At 29.6% G+C, this 19,846-nt stretch overlaps 4 protein-coding genes across 4 annotated transcripts; 1 reads left to right on the top strand and 3 right to left on the bottom strand.

The window, feature by feature from the left end:
• Positions 1-288: 288 nt before the first annotated feature.
• On the bottom strand, positions 289-10,165 carry LOC122517912 (cilia- and flagella-associated protein 47-like). Its single transcript, XM_043636530.1, has 30 exons — positions 10,076-10,165; positions 9,729-9,950; positions 9,360-9,637; positions 9,114-9,251; positions 8,806-9,031; positions 8,546-8,643; positions 8,322-8,470; positions 8,183-8,242; positions 7,800-8,120; positions 7,584-7,742; positions 7,332-7,486; positions 6,879-7,259; positions 6,431-6,813; positions 5,981-6,365; positions 5,635-5,920; positions 5,187-5,542; positions 4,639-5,153; positions 4,253-4,565; positions 3,886-4,172; positions 3,426-3,618; positions 3,251-3,350; positions 2,855-3,060; positions 2,553-2,776; positions 2,123-2,474; positions 1,893-2,032; positions 1,572-1,690; positions 1,297-1,493; positions 975-1,200; positions 723-887; positions 289-627 (listed from the first exon to the last, which is right to left on the bottom strand). Exons 1-30 carry the CDS (start codon positions 10,163-10,165, stop codon positions 479-481), a joined length of 6,873 nt encoding a protein of 2,290 aa, XP_043492465.1. The 3' UTR covers positions 289-478.
• Positions 10,166-10,455: 290 nt separating this feature from the next.
• LOC122517911 (modular serine protease-like) lies at positions 10,456-13,144 on the bottom strand. The gene is made up of 9 exons (XM_043636528.1): positions 13,062-13,144; positions 12,750-12,946; positions 12,457-12,676; positions 12,267-12,386; positions 11,858-12,186; positions 11,535-11,795; positions 11,031-11,462; positions 10,642-10,943; positions 10,456-10,560 (listed from the first exon to the last, which is right to left on the bottom strand). The coding sequence occupies exons 2-9, from the start codon at positions 12,931-12,933 to the stop codon at positions 10,456-10,458; spliced, it is 1,953 nt and encodes a 650-aa protein (XP_043492463.1). The 5' UTR covers positions 12,934-12,946; positions 13,062-13,144.
• A 699-nt stretch (positions 13,145-13,843) lies between these two features.
• On the top strand, positions 13,844-17,761 carry LOC122517910 (transferrin-like). The gene is made up of 10 exons (XM_043636527.1): positions 13,844-13,862; positions 14,065-14,238; positions 14,969-15,202; positions 15,309-15,596; positions 15,678-15,838; positions 15,962-16,077; positions 16,177-16,581; positions 16,669-17,144; positions 17,244-17,365; positions 17,444-17,761. Exons 1-10 carry the CDS (start codon positions 13,844-13,846, stop codon positions 17,759-17,761), a joined length of 2,313 nt encoding a protein of 770 aa, XP_043492462.1.
• Positions 17,254-19,613, bottom strand: LOC122518056 (dihydroorotate dehydrogenase (quinone), mitochondrial). The gene is made up of 3 exons (XM_043636728.1): positions 19,509-19,613; positions 18,962-19,427; positions 17,254-18,868 (listed from the first exon to the last, which is right to left on the bottom strand). The coding sequence occupies exons 2-3, from the start codon at positions 19,311-19,313 to the stop codon at positions 18,045-18,047; spliced, it is 1,176 nt and encodes a 391-aa protein (XP_043492663.1). The 5' UTR covers positions 19,314-19,427; positions 19,509-19,613; the 3' UTR covers positions 17,254-18,044.
• Positions 19,614-19,846: the final 233 nt, after the last annotated feature.

The raw sequence follows: 19,846 nt of genomic DNA, 5'->3' as shown, positions 1-19,846 counted from the left end.
TTGTTGCATACAAAAGGCTAATGTTTGTTCGCAAATGAATATTATTATATAATTTGAAGAGCTCTCTCTCTCTAAAATTGCGTGAAAGATTTTTTTTCTTTATACTTGAATAATTCTTTTATGAAAAATAGTATGATGATATATTTTTTATTTTCTCTTCTTTCAATCTATTTGTTTTTTTTTCGTATTTTAGCCAATTCATATAAATTATAAACATGTAAATATACATTTTAATAACGAAAATTTATATGTTGTATTATATGTAACAATAATTTTTTATGCGGACAAACATACATACATTAAAAAAAATCATCATCAAAATGACATGTCGTTAATTCATTCCTGTCTCCTTGCATTCGTAATAATGTTAAAGTAAAGATACTTCACTGATTTCTTTTACGAAAAGATTTTTAGCGATAAAATCAATTGATATATAATCAATAACTAACAATATTAATTGTATTTATATATAATGTACTCACTCATCAACATGCAAAAAACTGACTGCATAAAGTCGCAATTCTTGACCATCTTCAGAAGTCAAAGATAAAGTAGTCTCATATACTTGTGAATCAGTTGGTAAAAGATGAACGGTCATTGGAACGTATTGATTTGCTAATCTAACATCTGCGTGCATGAAAAATCAATCCCTTAACATTTACAATATTTAAAATAAATAAAAAAAAAGGAGAAACAGTATAAGATTAAGCGAGTATACTTGCCATTTATAGTAAATGTCTTTGGTAGTGTCAGAAGAAAATCACTTTGTTCAGGTGCAGAAACAGAATACGTAACTTTTGCATTAAATATATGCACGAATTCTAAATCCGTGTTATCAACGTTATGACCCATGAGCCAGTGTATTAATCTCAATCCAATATACGTATCTAATAATTAATATTTCATTTATCTTAGTCATAATATAATATTTTCATTGAATTAATGAAAATTAGAACTTTAGTTTTGTTGTTTACTTAAATATCGAGACCAGAACACACGTTCTTTATCGTCTAATGTTTTTTGAAACATATGACTTATGCAGTTCCAAAGTTCATTATTCCGAGATGGTATAAGAATTTCAACATTACAAGGACAATCCTCATTCGATCCTAAACCATCGGTGCAAGTACACTCTTTGTTTTCGTTATTCCATCGTACCACAATACTATCGATAAACGTTGATTGATATCGTGAATTTATCTACATTATTATATTATAATAATAATACATTAATAAATTGTTATAAGTATGCTACATATAATTAAGATATTTTTAAATAATAATTTAAATATTAACTTGAATAATAAAATCACCCGTTTTCGATTGGCAAAGAAGCCAAAATTTTGTCGAAGTAGGTGTCATGCACGCAACGGTGATTCCTAAATTTGCCTCAGTTACGTCTTCGTCAACCGTGATACTTTTTTGATTCAAAAATAATCTTCTTGGTACTTTCCTTGTTCGTAATTCTGACCATTTAATCATTTTTAAATTCGCTAAATGAACAAAATTCATTCATTTAGTTTCAGGTTGAGATATTTTTTGGTGTATACAATTTGTATGCATTTTATTACATGGCTTGTTTGGTTTTTCTTCGATCATCCATATTTCGTATTCAGCTGCATTTGTATAGGGTATTTTAATAGTTAAAATAGTATTGAAAATTTGATACAGTTTACTACGTATAAATAAGCTAAAAATTGACAACAATGCTATTAAATAAATTGAATATTATTTATATATATATATCATCACGTGTATATACCTTTGGTGTTTTGTATTTTTTTACCATGAAAACATATTTTCACTTGTACACCGTCGTGTGCATTAATACGAATACGCGATTGTGTTTGCACTAACGAGAAGAAATTATTTTTGTTGGCATTTGGTAATACGAAGGCAAATTTTCGAACAAATGAGTGACTAACATTAACATTTGCACACTGTTAGGATGAACAATTTGAGATGGGGTGATCACAAAGCCAAGCCTAATTGTTGTCCAACTGGTTACCAAACAAGTTGCATTGTGAAATGCCTTTTTATTTTTATAGATAAAAAATGAATGATTAATAATCGTAAAAAAGAATTTTGATGTGTTGTTTATAATTTGAATTATGGTTTTTACCTCTTCGATATTTTTCGGATTGATGTATAAATTAGAAAAACATTCCTCGATTAGAAAGGCACAATAAGCACCGGTAACTGCGATTAATATTATACCATCGGACAAAATGATATCAAAATTATCGATATTTCTTTCCTGCAAAATATTATTTTCCTTTGACGAATTTAAAGTAATTTTCTTATCAGTCAACCAATCCTGAATCCTTTGTTCTTCGTAATGATGATACAACCAAGATAACAATAATACTTCTTCATCCGAACGATCACTAATTACTTTTCTACGTTCTTGCATCAAATTTATAACGTTTTCGATCAATTTCAACGGATCGTGTAAATTTGTCACTCTTCGAAAACTAAAAAGAAAAGAAAAAAAAGAACATAAAAAAATTCATAATAAACATTTAATTTAGAAAAATTCTTTCTGTCCAAACCTCCCATTGGATGAAACGGATTCTCGATGAATTGTTGATCGTCTCGAAGATGTTTCTGAGTATAACGTTAATTTTCTTATCAATTCGTCCTTGTTATGGTGATTTAATTTCAAACATTTGTACGTTTGCAAAATTAAATCCAACCAACACTGTTTACTTCTCGATTCGAATAACGACTTTGATAATTTTTTTAATTCATAACAACCCATTTTATTTTTCCTTAACTATTTTTATACACGTATGAAATATATATTTAATTTAATTTAATTATTAAAATGCTTTTATATGAATTATGAACTTACAGAAAATTGCGTGGAATCGATGAAAGTAACATAATCGTTATAATTCAAAAGAAAATACGGTGACACGTGAGCCAAGCATGCACCTTGTTCGAGTAAAAAATTGAGTATTCCTTCATATTGTCGAAGAATAAAATCAATTCTTAAAATATCATCCTGGGGTAATGATGATCTAATTTCATTGAAAGGATACATTTTTTTCATTGATATTTAATATATTATAACGATGAAAAATAAATGAGATAATTAGCTTACAATTTTTCAATATAATTATAAATAGTTGATCCTGTTAAAAGTTCTAACACATCAACGAATGATTTACCCTATGAACGACTCTCCTTTTTAATATTATTACGTGTTATTTTTGTTTGATTAATAATCGAAAAGTTGCTGTTATACCATCGGTAATATCGCATAAAGTTATATTTAAAAATATTTGTGTACAACCATTGTTCAGCTGATTGTAACACTGTATTGCATATGTTCCTTCATAATTACACTGTAATTAAACATTAATATTACATTACATATGTAGATAATTATAAATAGTTGATCCTGTTAAAAGTTCTAACACATCAACGAATGATTTACCGTATGAACGACTCTCCTTTTTAATATTATTACGTGTTATTTTTGTTTGATTAATAATCGAAACAGTTGCTGTTATACCATCGGTAATATTCGCATAAAAGTTATATTTAAAAATATTTGTGTACAACCATTGTTCAGCTGATTGTAACACTGTATGCATATGTTCTTCATAATTACTGTAATTAAACATTTAATATTACAATTACATATGTATATATATTATATATATTTAATATAAATAAAATATTTATATTAATATTAAATTAAATAAATTAAAATATTAAATTAAATAAATATTTAACATGGATGAAAATATCGGAATAAACGAGTAATATCAACTAACATTTTGAAAAATCTAAATATAAATATGATAAATACATTTGTATTTGTGATATTAAATAACATTTAATCATAATATAAATAATATTAATATTGTTACTTGCCTCATCGTTCCATTATCCATTGGAAAATAAGGATACATAATTCTACTGGAAATTCTACGATCATTGGTAGATACATCGATAGAAAAATCAGATAAATCTAACTGAGATCGAATTTGTTTATCGTTCTGAATATTTTCATTATCATCTGCATCATCTATCTCATTATTATCATGTATTCTTTCACTAACTTTCGATATCCTTGGTTTTAAAATGGATTTTAATTTATTTTTTATTTCCGATGATTCTTGATAAGAAATTCTTCGTGATTTAACGATAGAATCTTTTTCCTGATATATCGAAATAAAGAAAATAATGAGAATTTCAATGAAAAGAATTTAAATATAAAATTATTTCAAAATTATTATACTTGTCTTTGAGAATACAAAGCTTGCTGATTATTATTATTATTAGAATCATCTTCTTCCGTTTCATTTTCAATAATCGAAAATCTTATCTCCGTGAAAGGCACTGATATCTCATTTTCATAAATCATTTTTTTATTACAATAATCGAATGATGTTCGCAAATAAGCATGAGTAGTCAACAAATGATTATCCGCAGCAGCGTAAACAATGACAGAACATACAACGAGACTTTCTTTAGTATGAAATTCGATCTTTGAACAAAATGATACCAGTGTACTACTTTTAAAAGAAACTATGACATCCAATTCGATGTATCTTCAAATTGAAAATCATTATTATTGTTTTATCGTATAAAAATACGTTGTATATGAATTATAATAATACTCACGATGTTGCAGGAATAATATTACCGTTTGGGAATTTAATATTTAACATATCATTTTTAAAATGACCAGTGCATTTGTCGGGTGGTAATATTTTGCACAAAATATTCGTCGTATTTTCGAAATATTGTGCTTTTAATCGAAAACTTTCTTCGATTGGAGTATTGAAAGGTACAGGTAAAAGATAAATTTCAGATACATCAGGTTCTATAAATTCTTTTGCGTTTACACCATTAATGTTAATTGTATTAAACAATAAATCTTCCGAATCTCTTCGTATAAAAATAAAAGTTTCGAGTTTAAAAGTTCCACGACAAATCGGTTTAAATTCGATTGAGAAAACAGTTTGTTCTCGTGGAAGTAGCAAACATGTGATTGATGTTGACGTTATCGTTGGTTTGATGCCACGAGACCAATTTATACGAAAAGGACAATCTTCTACGATAAAATTATCAGTTTTAATAATCACTGTAACTTCTTTCAACTTGTCAGGATTGTCGATTTTAAGTTCGTCTATCACCTGTGAAAATAATTTCGATAATAGAAACTAAACAATTTGAATTGACAATTGTTTATTCAAACTCACGTTATCGGTGGCAACATCAAAAACAAATTGAAATTTATTGAAAGATACGGCACGTCCAGCGACCGTGAAATCAATCGAAATTACAGGTAATTTTAATGGTAATTCGAGGAACTTTATTTCTTTAACATTCTTGTAAAATTCTTTTTGCGATTCCATGTATTCCGATGGTGCGAAAGTTTTCGGATCTGTTTCTAAAACTGGCCCAAGTAAATCGTTTATAACAATTGGAAGATAAATAACGTAACTTGCCTTATCCAATGGTTGAAAATATAAATAAAAATTAACAGTTGATCTCGGTGGTATTAAAACGCTCGTATTTTCTTCTACTAATATCCAAAAAATATAATCAAATATTAAATCAGATATACATATGGCAAAGAATTTGTTTAAACGAGAAAAAATAATTTATACGCACTTGTGATATCGTTCTTCTTGTTTGGAATGAAAATAACGTTAAATTGAGGATACTCTTGCAAAGCAAATTGCAATTTTAAAATAGTTGTACCAATATTACTGACCGTTATCAGATGACTCTGAAATGAATCTACGATTACGCGACGTTGTTCTATGAAATTTGGTGTAAATTTTAATCGTGGAAATGGCACTCGTCCTATAACTTTCCATTGCAATTTCAAACGTTTTTCAACGATTACAGAAATTGTGACGGTAAAATCAATGCATACGTCGAACTTCAAAGTTGCCTGTAAAATATTTTATTAAATGTAATATAAATTATTTTTCTTTTTTAAATGTATATAAACCTCTAATATTGCAATTCCACGTGGTGGTATAATTCCATTCAATCGATCAATTTCGCAACCACGTATTAAAGATGTACAATCGATTTCATAAAATACTTCTGTAAATTCTAAATTGTGAAGAATACCGTGCACTTTAGTTGGCAAATTCAAAGATAAATCCCCTAAATTCGTACGGTCGTTTACAAAAGTAACTTTTGGAATTGGGGATAAGAAATTGCATCGCAATCTTGAGAAAGTTCCACTTTCGCATTTTATAATCATCTCGGCAGAGGATGATTTTAATGGGTCAGCTTTGTAAGAAATAAATGTATTTAAAATACTGTTACCCCGTATGGTACCATACTTTGGTTCTATAGAAAAACAAGAAACTTCTGGTATTTTCCATCTGTAGGAAAACAACAAATTCTATTATTTAATCATATTTTGTAATTATGTTAACAGAATACTGACTTGTAACGCGTCGAAGCATCCAATTTATTTTTAATTTGAATAATTGACCACTGTGGTCGATACGATTCATCGTTCAAATAATTTGTACCGATCAAAACGTCTCGTTTGTCGATTAACAAATTTTTATGTACGATTTCAGCGATCACGTTGATTTCGAACGAATGATTGTCGTTGATATTGTAATTAATAAAGTTATTAAATTTTCCCATAGGATTGCCGTAAAATTCAACGATCTTCGTCGTAATCTTATCGGGTTGTAAAATAATTGTATCCCCATCGGGAAATCGAATATTTTTCGACATACTTTGAAATTGAATTTTGATAGAAAATTCGTTTCTATTGGAAGCAATTAATTGTCGATAACTAAACGTTTTCCATGCAACCTAAAACAATAGACACGCATTTAACAATATTTATATTTTATTGAAAATCTTATTCATTTAATTACCAATCCAAAATTGATCGTTGCAGGGTGAACATAAACATTGTATATTTGTAATGGCGACAATTTTATGAAAATTTCGTTACGTATTTCTGAATTCAACTTCTTATCGTAGAATTCTTTGCAATGTAATAACAATGGTAATTCTTGATATTTTTTAGGAACTCGCGTTAGTTGAGATATGATGTCATTTTCGTTATCTTCATCGGAAAACAATTCCGCCACCGATGTTTCTAGCATTTTCTTGCGTGATAATTGAGACATGTGAAGATAATCAGCCCAATTTAAACGATGTTTGTTTATGGTATTTGCTTGTTTGGCAGTGAAAGTTTCAGAATGAATAGGATCAATCGAATAACGTGGTTTACCAGTAAATATAGTTTTTACCTATATTAGAAAAATCGTAGAAAATATTTGATTGTTTAAATAAAATTAATGTGTAATAATAATTGGACATACAGGTGATCCTCTGTAAGGTCTCAAAGATTTTTGCGTGTCATTCGGATAAGCATTTTCAACGAATAACATTTCCTGTCGTGGTTTCTTTACATCCGAGCCGAAAGTAGCACGATTCGTCATAAATTCAACTTCGTGAGTTATCATTGGAGTTATCCCTGTGAAAAACAAGAAAAAAAGAAAAAAGAATATCTCTTCTCTAAATATCACTAAACAGAAAATATGGTTCAACGACAATTGTTGGTAAAAGATTACCTGTAACGAACTGAGTCATCGGTGTTCTACTCTTGAAAATAACATTCAAGTTACATATCACGTGAAAAATACCTATTTTTACTTTCGTCGGATAGTTCGATAAGATAGAATCTTCGGAATCCACGGTGGCATTGATCGAAATTACGAATGTTGGTCCGACTATCGAATTTGAAGAAAAATTAATAAAAATAATTAATTATGCTAATACAGATCTACCATTTTCTCGAGCTTGAACCTTAACAAGCACTTCGATGGAACCTTCAGGTTTCAATTTAGCAGATTTTGGAATATATTTAACTGCAGGCATTGGCTGACATTCAAACGATACTGATTCAATTTTAGATGAATTTGAGATGCGAATAACACGTTGAGATATTTCGCCAACGTACAAATCACCGAAATACAAACTGTCCGGTTGTAAATTAAGTTTAATTACTTCCATTTTCCCATAAAGACAAATTCTGACAAAATTATCGATTGGTCTAATTGTTGAATTACTGGAGCTTAAGGACGATGATTGATCCCAAAATGTTTCTTCTAAAATAAAATGTTTTATCATGAATAACGATAAAATAAATTTAAATCTAAATAAATCTTACGCATATGAACTTTTCCAGATGTGGATTCATCGATCATAGTTTTCTTTATGGGATCAATGACTGAAAAAAAAAATCAATGACTCGATACTAAACGTTTTTTCATTTAATTCGAAATATTTGACGAGAATAAAAAGTTCACCGGAAATATTGATGGCTTCCGTATGGATTTTGATTATTCTAATTAAAGCCATAAAATCATTATATTGATTTTCAAATTGTTGATATCCCAGATTTGATTGTCTGTGTAACATTTCTTGAATTTTAATTAATCTCATCGTTGGGCAGAAACTAAATATTCACACACACGATTAAATATTAATATCGAGTGTCAAATTTCATTTGAAAATATCCTACGACACTCACCCAATTTCAAAAATGATGCTTTCGAATGAATCCATACGTCCCTCGTATGGATTTATTTCGAAAGCACCATAAACTGGAAACTTCTTGTGATCGATTTTCTAAATAAATGAATGAATTAATTAATTTATCAAAAAAGAAAAAAAGAGAAAAAAAAACAGAAAATAACTCGTGACTTTTTTTAAAGGATCCCTTGACAACATTTTTCCACGAAACATTGTATTACATTATACTTAATTACCCGAATATTATTCTCCAATTACCCGAATTGGCTTCAATTCGTTATTAACTTCGCCAAGAACAACGTAATTGCAGGCACGAGATGAGATATTCCTTAAAACAAACGTATTGTACTTGCGTGTTTTTTCTGCCGTAGGTGGAAAATCTATAATAGTGAAATCTTCAGTTGTATTTCTATGATAAATCATTAAACGATGAACTATAACATCGGCCTTCAATGATACTCGAATGTTCGGAGTTGATTTAATCCTAAGATTCAAATAATCAATACACATTAATACGTTTGAAAATAATCGTGGAAATCCCATAAGATATTTTGTTCAATATTTACCAAAATTCGTTACAAAATGTACCCTCCTTTAATCCTGTTATACTAACTTCCAAATTGACTGTTCTATTAGGACGAATTATACCCCTAAATGGTTTTACTGTTATGTCAAGATTATTTTGACCTAAATCTATGGAAAACCTATGTGTGTATGAGTATTTAATTAAATAATTAAATATATTTTTTTTACTTCTTTTTTTTATCTTTCTTTCATAATCGTTGTATTTCATATTTTTAAGAATAAATCACCTGGTGGTTTTCCCACCTTCGTTAAAAATCGTTATAATTTTTGGTTCAGAAGTATAACCCACATCGATGATACCAAAATCAATTGACATCGGTTTAATACTAATACGTTCTGTTTTCAATGAACAAATGACACAATAATCAAGAACTTTGTCATTAATTTCAATTGGAATTATTGCACGTAATAACGCTGGTCTTTTAAATGAATATATTACAGAACTTGTAAAACTTAATCCAGGACTCAACATTATTCCTGTTCTTTTTGTCTTTACTTGAAAAGCCTATAGACAACAAAAAAATAAAATAAATTAATGAGATAGGATTTTAAATATTACTTTCAAATAAATAATAATAAAATTGATTGTTAAACACCATAGAATTTGGTTCCCGTATTCTAATAAATGCTGGTCTAGTTCCACAATTTCTAATAACAATTTTTTTAACAAATGGAAGTCCTTCCCTAGCATCGTTAAATTCGATAAAATTTGGGCTAATGTGAACGTCATCGTACTGACTAATCGGTATCACCTCCACTATTGTTGGAATTGATCTAATTTCTGCATTTTCTGGCATCAAGACAACCGAACTTCGCATCTGTAATATTACATTATACATTTCCCATAACATCATTTGATCTATTATTAAATACAATATTTTTCATTGATATTTAAATATTATATAGAACATTATTTTGTTAAATTTGTAAGAAAATATATTACAACGTGACTTCGTCTAACATTCATAGTACTTTCTTCGCGTTTATTATTATCGTTACCATTCTCGCCAAGATTTATAAAATTAGACGCCATACTGATCAATCCTATTTCATAAATAAAATAATAAAAATGTATAATAAAAGGTGATTAAAAAAATCGTGTCTGATAATCATAACCGAGATATTCCTAAACTGTCAAGATTTTCATTTTTTTACATAAACGTACAGATAATAAACACGTGAGCGTTATAAATTGCCATGTAATATGAATATATAATATAAATATATTCCATGAATAATATATTTTTCATAATATGTTCGATACTTGAGATAAAATATAATGCAAAAATATAATTAGCCAATAGATCTACTAATTATTATCTATTAAATAATAATATCATCTTGATTAGGTTGTCGATTGATATCAGGTGACCCAGTAATCGGAATTTTGTCGATAATATTACGAATCCAATCTCCATAAAGTGATACCTAAAATATAATGAGAAAAAATATAAATTAGATGAAAAATGAAATAAAATATATTAATATAATTGATAGAAATAAAATGACTTTGGTAAAAATGGTATAAGAATGTGGATCGCAAAAACTAGTTCCCAATCGTCGAGGACTTATCGAAACGACACCATGCACTTCCCAAATCATGGTATTGGGTCGACGCAATATAAAACCTCCACCACTGTCACCGTTACATACACCTGTTCCATTTGCCCAACCAGCACAAAAGGAAGTATACGTAACATATTTTTTAAAATCCCTGTGATGAGATTCGCGACACTTTTCATTGGAAATAACTTTCATCGAAGTCATCCTTAAAGTTGAACTATAAGTATCGTTTTCCGTAATTCCCATACCTAAATAAAAGAAAATTAAATATAAAACGATTGAAATTATTTCATTTTAAAATATTTAAAAATATTTATCAATGAAATATTTCTTACCAGCGACAAATCCACTTTCACCATTTTTCCAAGCCTCAACGAGAGTTACATCGGATTGAAAATCAACGCAAACTGGTCTAACAACGTTGTTTATCTTAACTGGCATTTTTAAGATGAGAAGTGCAATGTCAGAAGCATAATTTCCTTCGTGATCTTGATACGAATTTTGAATCTCGATTTTATCGATGTCGAATATTTGAACGTTTTCTTCCAACGTTTCGTTCAACGTATTTGAAAGTATTCCAAAAGCAACTCGTATAGTTTCGGGAAATGTTTTCCACACGCAATGGCCGGCAGTTAATACGACACGTTCGCTGATCAAAGTACCACCGCAAAAAAATTTCCATTGACCGTTTTCGTACGAAAAAAGTGTGGCATGCCAAGGTACATATTCCTCGCTTTTCACTTCCCAACCGTTTACTATAAGTGTTGCTGTAAACAAGAAATACAATTAATCTTTTTTAAATAATTAGAATTAACGTATACCCACAACAATTGACCAACTTAAAGATTCGCGTATTCCACAAACGGGAACACAACTTAATGCTGCTTGGCTCCAAGTACCATCGTGAAGACAAATTATTCTCGTTGATCCTGTTAGACGTTCGTAAAACATAGGACACTCGAAAAAAGCGTTTGTTCCTATAGGCATGGGTTTTTCGCAAGAAACCCAACCCTTGCGCGATCCCCATTTAGATTCGCATCTTTTTATGGCTCCATTGGCTTCGAAAATCGGTGGGCAAGTTATACCCAACGTATTGTTACCTTTAAATATCATGAAACATTGAATGTAACGCGTAATCAAATCAATTTCATGTCATACTTACTAACAGAACAAATTGGAATCGAGGGTAACCAACGATTATTTTGACAATAGACGCTAGTGGAACCTTCCAACCATTCGCCAACGTCACAGGTGTAATCCAAACGAGTAAATTCGGGAACAACCTCGCCAGGTCGACATCGTGAACAACCTCTTATCTTATAATGAATACCTGGCTTTGCGCCAGGAAGTCGACATGCACCTAAGGGCAAAACTCTACCGCAAACTTCTTCATCCTCGTCGCTCCAATCATGGCAATCTGGTCGCAAATTGCAAGTGAATTTGATGGGAATGCAAGCGCCATAAGAACAACGATAACTATCCTCGCCACATCTAAATACATTTGGAGAGATAGATTTATTTATTAATCTTTTATTTAACGAATATTCCAATAAAAATCATTTTTCTCGTACTCCTGTTTCATGCACATTTCAGGATTTTCATCGGAAGCATCTCTGCAATTGCGAATACCGTCACAGATTTTATTTATCGGCACGCATTGTCTCTCGTTATCGCATGCAAATTCATTTTGTCTGAAAAAATATATTCAATTAATATAATATACGAGTAATTTATATTATAGATTATTTAAAAATGATCTACCTGCATTCATCACGTCGAAAACATTCAATCCCAGTGCAATTAATCGAACTGCACATCGACGTATCTTCGTCGCTACCGTCAAAACAATCTTTTATACCATCGCAAAGAACTTCTTGATAAACGCAACCCCCATAAGAACATCGATACGTATAATCAGGACAAGAATATTCTCGACACATAGAAATGTCCTCGTCACTTTTATCCGAACAATCAACGTGTCCTGTTTCCAAAGAATTGAATTCAATTATTATGAAATTTTTCTGAACGATTAATTTTATTCGAGCTTTATTTACCATTACAAATATCTGCAATGGGAATGCATTCTAAACGAGGGCTTGAACATTGGTATTCTCTGTCGGAACATGTTTCATTCGACAAATAATTGCAACGAATTTCGTCACTTCCGTCGATGCAATTTTGTATTCCATTGCATCGAGACGTACGATTTATGCAAGCTCCATAAGCGCATCTAAACATGTTCGAAGGACAACTACGAAAATATATTTTAATATTAAATATACAATTTATTTTTATATTAAAATATATTTTTTAATTCAATTAAAAAAGTTATTTTACGAAGTATAAAATAAATACAAATATTTTACAGTGTGTGTCGACACAATTTGTTCGTTTCATCGGAAGAATCTGGACACTGAATTGAACCATCGCAAACATTGATCAAAGGTATTTGACTACCATCGGTACAAATGAACGTACTTCTTGTTGAATTTAATGAAATTTCTTCGCTCAAAACGAAATTATTCATTTTTCCTAGAATGAAAATTATTTATAAAAATGATAAGAAAATAATCGAGTATTAAACTTACCCCATAAGAGGATGGCTAATATTAATGCTACGAACATAATTTTATCCAACAACTTATCGTTGTACAAATATTGTATCAAGATGCATCTCGTTCTTTATATAATCTTTGCGTCAAAGAATCGATTATATTCAAACAATAGTTAGTTGATAATATTCAGATTTGTAAAAGGGAAAAAATTATTCTTTTTCAATCTCAGAATCTTAAGAATACCTCATGAATATTATCTGAATATACTCTATTATGTTCAATTTTTAAGCATAGGTACAATGCGAATAACGTTTATTATTTCCTGAGAAGATATTAAAAAAAAAAAAAAGAAAACCATTTGTATTATTGAGTTTTAAAAGATAACAAATATATAAAAGCCATAAAACCGCTTACGATTACAACGCGTGAATTTAAGGAAAATTGACGTAATTTAAAGGAAAGATTTATATTTCACTTAAAAAATCTAAAAATATTAAATCAACCAAAGAAACGTTTGTCTCTTTCAACGAAAATCCGCGTCATCCGATAAGATGTATATTTACTTCATCGATTCACCATACAAATATTTCAAAATGTCTTCAACGTTAGATCGTATTAGCACAAAATTAATAGTTAAGCAACATTTGAAAATATCGGATTAAATGAAATAAATAAAATATAACGCGAAATGTAGCATCGTTATTTAGATTTCTTTTTGATTTACACATTTTGTCCTGTGTGGTAAAAGTTGAACGAACCAGAACGAAGAAACCGTATAACAAACCGCAAATTTTGGTCATGTTCATATGTTCAGGGCGTGAGAGTGGTCGTTATCAGGGCTTCGTTATCAAGGCTTGGTTTGAAGAACCAAGAAGAGGTGCGCCTAGTTACGTTGCCTATCGTAAAAACGATACGATTTTCGCAGTTTACATTCAACTGTCGTCCTGTACTTCGAACATTCACGATGAAGTCGGCTTACCTGTTCCTCGTGATTAGTTTCGTTACGTGTACCAACGCAAAATGTAAGTTCATTTATTCTATAATAAAATACCTAAACGTCAAATTTATATATATTTCATATTTAAATACAAATTACAGGAAAAGAACTAATTTCAAAAAAAAACAAATATTCATTTTAAAAACGTGATAATATTAATTGTATCATTATAATCTTCGTTTTATAATTACGATTTATTTCTACTTTTTAAAAGATCGGTAATTTGACGATAACAAGCAAGACCAAAAGAAATTGTAATTTGTTAATTAAAATGATCAAAAGAATCTATAAATGAATATCATTGAAATTGAAAAAGTAATATATATTATTAACAGATTATATAAGCTAAATGAAATATGATAAATAATCCTAACTACTTTATAACTATTGATCACGAAGGTACATTCGTCATATCTCACGTAAGATAAATAGATCAAGAGAAATCGGGGCGAAGCTTATCTCAATGCCATTGCGATAAAGTTCTACGAATCAATGACGATACACATAGACCATCGAAATTCAATTTTTTCTACTTTTTTTTTTCTATAAATCATTCTATAATCTTATTATATCGAGGTTTATTTATACTATTATTAAGAATCGTTGTAAAAATATTATCAGATCATAGGAAAGAAGTATAATCAAGTAGAAGAATCGTTTGAAAAATTTCTGTGTATGTGATAACACTGATAAATTTAATATTATTCTATTTTTTCGTTAGATAAATTGTGTACGACAACACAATCAATCAGCGAATCTTGTCAAAGCATAGAAAGAGGTGATAGTGAAGTTGAATGCCTTCACGTAAGTGACAGTGCCGAATGTGCAATACGTTTAGCAAACGGCCAAGCAGATTTCGGTTTGTTCGATACCGATGCGTTATTATTGTCCTGTCAATTCTATTGCGATGAAATTGTACCGATCTTTGAATTGAGACACAAAGACAAAACTCAGCGTAAGTAGTTCACCTCTAACAATAATAATCAAAAACAAAAAATCAACTGATACAAACTACGACAAATTTTTATTTCTAATCTACTTTGTTTTTTTTCTTTTTTTAGAGTCGTTTAAATTTAAATCCGTGGCCGTAGTACCTTCGAACTTTTCCATTGAATCTGGAAAACGTTTTGAAAATTTAAAGAACGGAGGTCTTTGTCATCCTGGTTTCACTGAAAATCAATTGTGGAACGATTTCATTTTGAAATATTTTGAAAGAAACACGTATGTACCTGAGTGCCGAGAAAATTTAACTTCGATAGAAAATGAATTACAAGATATTAGGTCGTTCTTTGGTAAAGCCTGCAGACCGGGTAATTGGGTGGCTGATCCTAACATTAGCGATACTCTCAGTAAGTTGAAAAATACATTCGATTGTTTTCTTTCTGTTAAATATTAAATTGTACATTCATTTTTGTAATTCTATTCTACAGAGAAAAAATATCCTGAACTTTGCGAGTTATGCGACGATAAAATTGCCTGCAACTATAAAAATGTAGATAAACATGGTCACATTGGTGCTTTGGATTGTTTAACATCGGGACAAGGAAAAGTAGCATACGTAGCACTAGAATACGTTCATCAATACTTCAAGGTCTATTATTAATATTAAATATATTTTTTAACTTGTGCTGATAAGTACGAAGAAATGTAAATATTATTTAACAACGTCAGGGCTATTAGAATTACAAAATAATGAATGATATGTGTGTTACAGGAAAATCAAAAGAGTCAGTACCAATTTCTATGTCCCGATGGATCACTTCAAAATTTAAATAACAGTAATCCTTGTGCGTGGATCAAACAACCATGGGGTGCAATTGTTACTAGAAAGTATGTATGATAATTGATGCCGTAATAATAATCATAAATCATAATGATTAGATATAATATAGATATAATTTTATTGAAATAATAATTTATCGATTGCAGAGAACTAGTAAATGATCTTACAAACAAATTAAAGAAATGGTTAAATCCAGTCACATATGCTGCTGAAAACTGGTCGCAATCTTTAAAAAGAATTATAGAAGAAGACAGTACAGTCACGAATCTTACAAAGCCTATATCCTTATACAATTACTTAGCTGAAGGAAGAAAAGAAGTGGATCTTTCGAAAGTACCAACTTGTGAAGAATTTACTATTCGTTGGTGCACCATAGACCCTCTTGAGAAAACAAAATGTGAATGGATTGCGAAACAAGCGATAGCTCTTGGTATCGAGCCGAGAATTGTTTGTTTGCAAGCCAACTCAACGTTCCAATGTATGCGTGACATTGCTAATAAAAAAGCCGATATTACTACTATAGACTCAAATTATGGTTACCTAGCACGACAGTAAGTTATTTGAAAAACCTATTAAAAAAACAAGTTATTAATAAAGATAATAATAGTCTAATATATGAAATTCTTTTACTTTACTAGATTATACAATTTAGGACCAATCCTTTATGCTGAAACCAACACACTGATCAGGAAGGATAGTATGATTATGGCTGTTCTTCGGAAATCCGAAGATGGCAACTACCCCATAAAGAATTTTAATCAATTAAAGGGTCATAGAGCTTGTTTCCCTGAATATGGCGGAATTGCTTGGTTGAGTTTAATTAAAGTTGCTCGAGTGAATCATATTATTTCGTCAGTCTCTTGCAAATATTCTGGTCTTCTCAGTAATTTACTCGCGGGCGCTTGTACGCCTGGTATAAACGACGATAATCACGGATCCAATGCCGTCTCCAAAAATATTGAAAATAAGCTTTGTTCCATTTGTCCGAAAACAAACGGCACTATTGACTGCACGGCGAGTAATGAAAATCGTTATTATGGTGATAAAGGTGCTCTAACGTGTTTAACGGAAGAATTCGGTGACATAGCTTTCGTTGAAATCGGAAATATAAAACGTAAGTGTGGTATACACTTTTCAATTTAATCTTAATTAACTATTTAAATAACATTATTTTTTTTCTTTTCTTTCATACGTGATATTTATGGAACTGAAGAAGAGGAAAGTGATGTCGACAAATATCAAATTTTATGTAGAAATGGTAGTTTGGCTACAAAACCAGGATTAAATTTGGATAAACCAGAGCTTTGTGCTTTATCAGCAACCATCAATAGCGGGGTAAATAATTCGTTTTCTTTTACAATATCGAAAACAAAAACGCATTGAATTATATAAAAATCTGTTTTGTTTTCTTAGGTAATCGCTCGAAGAAACGATACAGAGATACAACGATTAAATGCTGTTTTAGCCTTATTAAAACTTGAAGATCGGTTGAAATATCGCCCTTCTTCCTGGAGAGTACTCCATATTTATGGAAAATTTAATAACACCGATGATCTTCTCTTTAAAAGCTCAACTTTTGGTTTAGTACATACGACATCAACGCTCGAATCAATATTATCTTATAAAGAACTTTTTGATCACGTCGATGAATGTTCATCAGCTGGATTACTAATGTTTTCAAATGTTACTCTATTTTCATTAGTTTTAATATCCATTTATTCGATGATATAAGGCTAAGAATATTAAATTATAAATTATAAGTACACATAATTTAAACGTGTATGGTTTGATACACGTTCTATATTTTTTTTATAACAATTATAAAAGTGACAATAAATAGTACCTATCAATTTTTATTTCCACGATACTGTAGATTTGCATAATTAACAATAACAATTTACAAATTAATTATAATAATCTGTACAAATCAGTTTATCCATCTTGTACAATCAATGTATGAAACATATTTTTAAACTTATCAAATTAATACATTCATTACAAATTGTCTTTATAATTAGCTAATCTTTATATCTTTACCAACTGCTTCATTTATAGAAGAAAAACCATCTTTTTTAAGTATATCATTTAATTCTTGTTTTATTTTACTAACTATCGATGGACCATTATATATATACGACGTATATAACTGAATCAAAGATGCTCCAGCTCTTATTTTATGGTATGCATCTTCCCCAGTGAAAACTCCTCCTACTCCAATAATTGGAATTTTACCACGAGTACGTTGATACATTTCTGATATCATTTTGGTAGAAATGTCCGTTAGAGGTGCACCACTGAGTCCACCGCTTTCTTTTTTATTTTCATTTATTAAATAATTACGCGAAATTGTCGTATTACATAAAATCAAACCATCGACTTTGCTTTTATTAAGCAAAACAATATCTGCTATATCTTGTCGTTCTGTTTCCGACAAATCCGGTGCTAATTTCAAAAGTAACGGTTGCTTGCTACCTATTCTCTGTCTCGTTTCATTAATCTTAATAAGTAAATTTTCTAATTTTTCTTTACTTTGCAACGATCTAAGTCCTGGCGTATTAGGACTGGATATATTAATAACAAAGTAATCAGCAACATCTGCAAATTTCTTAATACCATCTATATAATCTTGCTCTGCACTTTCAGAATCCTTATTTTTGCCTAAATTAATACCGATGATGCCAACAAAATCATTGTCTTCTCTAAGCTTTTTAATACGCTCCCATACTTTGTCATGGCCATCGCTATTGAAACCATAACGATTAATAATTGCATTATCCTCTAATAATCTGAATACTCTAGGTTTAGGATTCCCTGATTGTGGCACAGGTGTTATAGATCCTTCAATAAATAATAAAATAAAAAATATAAAAATGATTACAATGCATAATACATATAATAATATTATAATAATATTATTAATCATTTTCTTACCTATTTCTACAAAACTAAAACCTATTTTATGCAATCCTTCGATGGCTTCTCCTTGCTTATCAAAACCAGCAGCCATACCAATAGGATTTTTAAATACTATATCCCAAATACATGTTCTAAGGGAAACAGGATCATTGAATTTTTCTTTACGAACAAATCCCCATTTTAATGTTTTTATTGCTATATTATGAGCAATTTCAGGATCTATTCGTTGAACCAAAGGAATCGCTATTTCTTTATAAAATTTTTCATTCCCTTGATAAATACTTATTCCACTAAACAAAGCTGCAGCCGAACTTGTGATAAATATAAGAGATTTTACTTTGGCCTTGCTATTCAATCTTTGTGCCATATTTAATTTTACACTCTTTTAGGTTAGGCTCTGTAGCTTAAATGATTGTAAATATATATAGTGATATTTTTGTGCTCATAACCTTTCTGTACTTTTTGCACCCTCGAGATTCCCCTAAACACCGAAGAAAAATAGTTACAATGATACCATCTTTGCAATATCAAAATAATAACCTATAACATCATTTCAAATTACAGTTTTAAATAGTCCCGATCAATGTAGATTAATCATATTTAATTACACCCTTATAAACAAGATAATGTTATTTATACTATTATACCGAGTAATTTGTTATCTAAAATTAAAATATATTATAACATTTCATACAATAACATAATTTATCAATTAAAGTTCTATGCAAGAAAATGCATTATTTGTTCCTTCTTTAAGAGTTTAATTTTAAAAACTTATTTTATACTAATATTTAGTAAGATATTATATTAATTTATGTGAGCATTGAAATTAATTTTATATAAAAATAATAGTAATATTTAAAATAATTAATAATTAAAAATTCACTATTTTTTAACACA

This window comes from Polistes fuscatus, unplaced genomic scaffold, assembly GCF_010416935.1.
Source record: "Polistes fuscatus isolate 324 unplaced genomic scaffold, CU_Pfus_HIC Scaffold22, whole genome shotgun sequence".
NCBI lineage: Eukaryota > Metazoa > Arthropoda > Insecta > Hymenoptera > Vespidae > Polistes > Polistes fuscatus.
Note: the sequence above shows the minus strand (reverse complement) of the source record. Positions and strands in the feature narration are given on the sequence as shown.